The following is a 4824-nucleotide window of genomic DNA, read 5'->3' on the forward strand; positions in this document are numbered from 1 at the left end:
TTTTTTGCGGGGGGGTTGTTTGGGTTTTTTTTTTTTTTTTTTTTTTGGTCTCTGTATCAGCAAGGTCACTGGATAACTTTCTTTCATTTTCAGGCTGCTAGCAAGTACAACTCGCAGTACCACAAGCTGTTCAAGGACATCCCGACGGAGGAGAGCGTGCTGAAAGGTGGGTGACATGGTGAGGGACGGGGCAGGGGGGTTGGTGGGATCCACTACATGCTCTGCCATCCCCCCCTCTGCCTTTGCAGTTTGCTCCTGCGCCCTCCAGAGAGACATCCTCATCCAGGGAAGGCTTTACATCTCCCCCAACTGGCTCTGCTTCTACGCAAACCTTTTTGGAAAGGACATCAAGGTACCGGGCGTGTGGGGGTCAGCCGGTCTTGTAGGGCTCACAGCCCAGGCTATTGCTGCAGCTTATCCCCTCCCACACCCAAATACCAGCAAAATTGTGGTCAAAAGCCTCTGATGCGGAGGGGAGCGTGGCTGCGCCTCCCCCTCCCATCGCCTGCGGCATCTGCCTGGGGAAACCAAATATTGGTTTGGTTTAAAATTCCCTGATGCAAAAACCTCCTCCAAACCGCACCAGCGTTTGAAGGAAGATCAAAGGTTTCCGGGAGGTGGGGAGATTTGAATAGATCTCAGCTTTTCTTCTTGATTTACAATCTGATGTTTCCCCGTTAGCCTTGTGGCTGATGGGGATCTTGGGGAGAGACGACTTCCTTGAAAACTGGGCTGAAGAACTGAATTATTTATATCGGCCGCTTTAAACAAATATCTGATGGAAGTGCGGCATTTCAACAAAGTTATCCTGCCATCTATTACATCCTGCCTTATTTTTAACCCTCCCTGAGCTTGCAGGGGAGCTCTTGTGATGGGTCTTGGGGAGCAAGACTCCCTGGACTATGTTTTCGCCGTGTCCTCGCTGTTTTGATTGAGTTGAAACCACCTCGGAGCCGAGATTAACGCGGGGGCGATGCCGTGACCTTTAATAAAACCCAAGCTGGCTCTGGGAAATGCTGTACCCCTGTGTCGCCGCTCTGCTTGGGGCATAATTACAATTCGTGCTAATTCTCCGCCTTGAAAACTCCCTGAGCTCACGCTGTGCCTGTCCTTGTGTCTTTTTGCCCTCCAGGTTGTGATCCCGGTGATCTCCGTCCAGCTGATAAAAAAGCACAAGACGGCTCGGCTGCTGCCCAACGGCTTGGCCATCACCACCAACTCCAGCAGAAAGGTAACGCCGTCACTTCTGAGCGTCGATAGCCAGGGAATGTCCTGGTCCGAGCTGGCTTTGATTTGAGAGCAGAGAACGAAGCGATTCCCATCCCCGGCTGAAGGCACGAGCCGGTTGGGAAGCAAGCGCTGCTCTCCGTGCTGGCAGCCAGCCAGGTCAAACACCGCAGCTTTGCTTTTGTTTCTGAATTTCACTTTGTTTCTGGGCGAAACAAAACCCGAGTGAAACTCGGCCGAGCCTGACAAATCCCTGCCGGGCTCAAATAAAACCTTTAAACTCCTTAAACGCGACCAGTGGAAGGGTTTGGGCCGAGCTGGTGGAAAATTTGGTTAAGGGGATGAATTTCCAGCTTTTAAATCATGTTGGGTGTTGTCAGCTGTGGGGAGCTGACGTAGTCCTGCTCGGTGTGTCCGAGTCCTTGCCTGCTGGGGTGCTGCTCGTCCCCTCCCAGGAACGGGGTTATTCCTGCGGGATTTTAGCAGGGGGTGGGACAAGGCAGGATTTGGGCGTTCAAAGCAATGTCGCAAGGCTGCTCTGCACGTCCCGTGGGCTCTGCATCAGGCAAGGTGGGCGCTGCGCTGTGGCCCCTCGTGCTGATCCTTGGTTTTGGTTGCTCCTGGTCCCGTTTGCTGCCGCATCCCTCTGGGCTGAGCGCAGGAGGCCCCGTGGAGACAGCAGCCGAGTGAAACCGGCCCCAAAAAAATCTGGTCCAGGTTTTAGCAGGCTGCAAAAATAGCAGCAGGGAGGTGCCTGCGGGGAGGACACGGCTCCCGAAGGAGGGGAGATTCAAGGGCAGGACGTCTCTGCCTGTCCCCTGCCTGCGGGGGACTGGATGTGAATCTCTCCTGGCAGCTTTCTTTCTCTTGCAGTACATCTTCGTATCCCTCATCTCCCGCGATAGCGTCTACGATGTCCTGAGGAGAGTCTGCACACACCTGCAGGTACCCTCTGCCCCACATCCGATGGTGTTTCGATGGCTGCAGGGCTCTGCGCTCGCCCCTCGGGCTGTGTTTCAGGGAGCGGGGCTCTCCACCACCGCCTCCAAGGCTTTGGATTGCTCCCAAAGTGCCTTGCCGCCTCTTCCCAACGTCCTTGCTCCACAGCAAGGGACAGGAAGAGGGGCAGAAGCCGTGCCCTGGGCACATCCTGTCCCTGAGAGCCGCCGTTGGCATTTTCTGGGTCACGGATGACGGAGGCAGAGCCCGGGGTTTCTGCTCTCTCCCAGGGTGTGTGGATGAATTATTTATAATCTGGTAGTAATACTAGTTCTGCTGCTCCGCACATCGCTGCCTCTTCCCCAGATCTAAAGTTTTAAGGGGAGGAAAAATAGTACAAAGTAAAAAAAAAATAAAAATTAAAAAGCCTGAGAGGGGGAAGAAATCCATCAGTCGTCCAGCTGGAGGGGACGATTGTGGGGACCTCCTCTTTTCTTTGCCTTTGAAGCACGTGGGAAGTGGTGCCGGAGCCCTTCCCCGCCTAGAAGGGTGTTTGCCCGCTGTGCCAGGGCGGTGATTTGGGTGACTCAGCCCCGTTGCCAAACTGGGGAATTTGTTCTTTGAAATGTGCTGGGCTCTGCCCAGTTATTTCCTTTTTTTTTTTTTCTCCCACTCGCGGGAGCCCTTGGCTCAGCGCGGGAGCCCTTGGTTCAGCCGTGGCCCCGTGGGGTTATCGGCGGCGAGAAGCAGCGATGGGGTACCCCATCCTCTGCCGGATGCTTTTCTTCAGCCTGCTTGGAAATTTTAAGGAGCTGCTCTTCCCAGACTCGCCAGAAACACCAACATTCCATTTTCTGGCTCAGGTGGAGGCAGGGAGAGGCGGCACCATAATGCCCTTTTTTTTCTCCCCTCCAGGTTTCCAGTAAGAAGAGCTTGAGTTTGAAGGAGCTGACGGAGGAGCCTGATGCTGTGTCGCTGGTGAGGATCAGGGCAGCTCTGGGAGAGGGAAGGACCCCCGGGAACTCTCCCTGTGGGCAGGAGAGCGGCCACCCGGCCCCCTCGGTGGGTTTAACGCCTTCCCAGCAATCTGAGGCTTGGCCGGCAGCTGCTCGCAGTGTCAGTCCTCTCCCCTCGCTGCCAAGAAAGGTTGCAAGCTCGTCCTCTGGGATCCTTGTACCCCAACTTGTCAGAAACAGAGGGGTCAAGACAATTATTTGGACAGCTTGCGGCTGAGTGCAAGCTGACGGCCCGGCTGGTTGGTCTTGGGGGTCCATTTATAGACGGAAAACCTTTGGAGCGATGTGAAAAACTCTGCTGCTCTGCTCCTGCCGGTTCACAGCCGTGAACTGGGGTAACAGGCTGGAAATGTGGTGGAATTATCCAAAATGGAGAGGGAAGCACCTGCTGAGCCACGGTGTAACCGAGGGAGCGTGAGGAGTCACATCCTGCCACCTTCGGAGTGTGGCAGGGCTCGGCTCTGCCTGCAGTGGCTGTGTCCCCAGTGGCAGGATCTGTCCTCACCAGGAAATTTGGGTGGTCCGTCCCTGTCTCTGCTCTATCACCAAGCTGTTGGTGAAGCCATGCTGGGCTGTCTGGGGACGCTGAGCGGGGTGTCCTCTGTGGGCTGGTGACCCTGTGCATCAGGCTGGGGGCAGGAGGTGACGATCAGGGTGGTTTTGTGGGCTGGTGGCTCTGCACGCTGCACCAGGAGGTGACAAGTGGGATGTTCCCTTTGGGCTGGTGGCATCCCAGGGCTTGAAAGTGCTTTTCAGGGGGTGAAGCGGGAGCGATCCAGGCTGGCAGCATGTCCTGGTGCTTCCGAGGGACGTAGCCCTTCAGCAACTCCCTCCCCTTGATGGAGGTGCCGTAAGGTCCAAATTTGGCCCCACCACGTCCTTGGCACTGCCGGTTTCATGAGAAAAATGGCTGCTGGTGGTGTGGCTCACCCGGCTCTGTCCCCGCAGGAGGTGATTGTCCCCGAGGGCAAGTGGAGGAAGGTGTCGCCCACTTCGCTGTCACTGTCACTGCCAGACGCCGACTACCAGTGCATCCACCGGACCTCTGTCAGCAGCCTGAGCACCAAGGAGAGCTTCACCTCCGAGGAGCCCCTGGTTTCAGGTGAGGGCTGCATCTGATCTGGGGACATGGGTTTGTGCCCTCCCCCGCACACGGTGCTGGGTGTAAACCTTCGTAAAAACATGCTCACCCATCCTCCGCTCTTGTGGAGGGGATTTCTGCTTTGCAGATGAGCAAGGTTGAGGCTGGGGGGTGGTGATGGGGCTCTGGAGGAGCACGAGCATCTGCCCGGTGTCGCCATGCCGCTGACTCAGTTTGTGTTTCAGAAAGTGCAATAAACACCGAGGAGGAGCTGGAGGTGGAGGTGGAGCAGAGCTGCGTGGCGGAGCTCAGACCTTCCGACTACCAGCTCCTGAAGATCTTCATCGTGCTGTAAGTGTGCCGAGGGTGGGAGGACGGGGGGGCTGTGCCAGGAGGATCCGTCTCAACCACTGGCTGCTGAGCGCTTGTGTTTGTTCCTCTGCTCCCAGCATCTGCCTCCTGGTCGTGTCCTCCTCGTACCTGGCGTTCCGCATCTTCCGTCTGGAGCAGCAGCTCTGCTCTCTGAACCGGGACTACCTCTCCCGTGGGCAAAGGAGGTGA

At 56.4% G+C, this 4824-nt stretch overlaps 1 protein-coding gene across 1 annotated transcript; it reads left to right on the top strand.

Moving 5' to 3' along the window:
- Positions 1-93: 93 nt before the first annotated feature.
- Positions 94-4824, top strand: GRAMD2 (GRAM domain containing 2; the record flags this gene model as incomplete). Its single annotated transcript, XM_010074701.1, has 8 exons — positions 94-166; positions 249-352; positions 1133-1231; positions 2101-2172; positions 3082-3144; positions 4131-4284; positions 4509-4614; positions 4713-4824. Coding segments are annotated over 8 exons (783 nt in total), but the record flags the coding sequence as incomplete, so codon positions are not given.

This window comes from Pterocles gutturalis, unplaced genomic scaffold (genome assembly GCF_000699245.1).
Source record: "Pterocles gutturalis isolate BGI_N339 unplaced genomic scaffold, ASM69924v1 scaffold35227, whole genome shotgun sequence".
NCBI classification, from domain to species: domain Eukaryota; kingdom Metazoa; phylum Chordata; class Aves; order Pterocliformes; family Pteroclidae; genus Pterocles; species Pterocles gutturalis.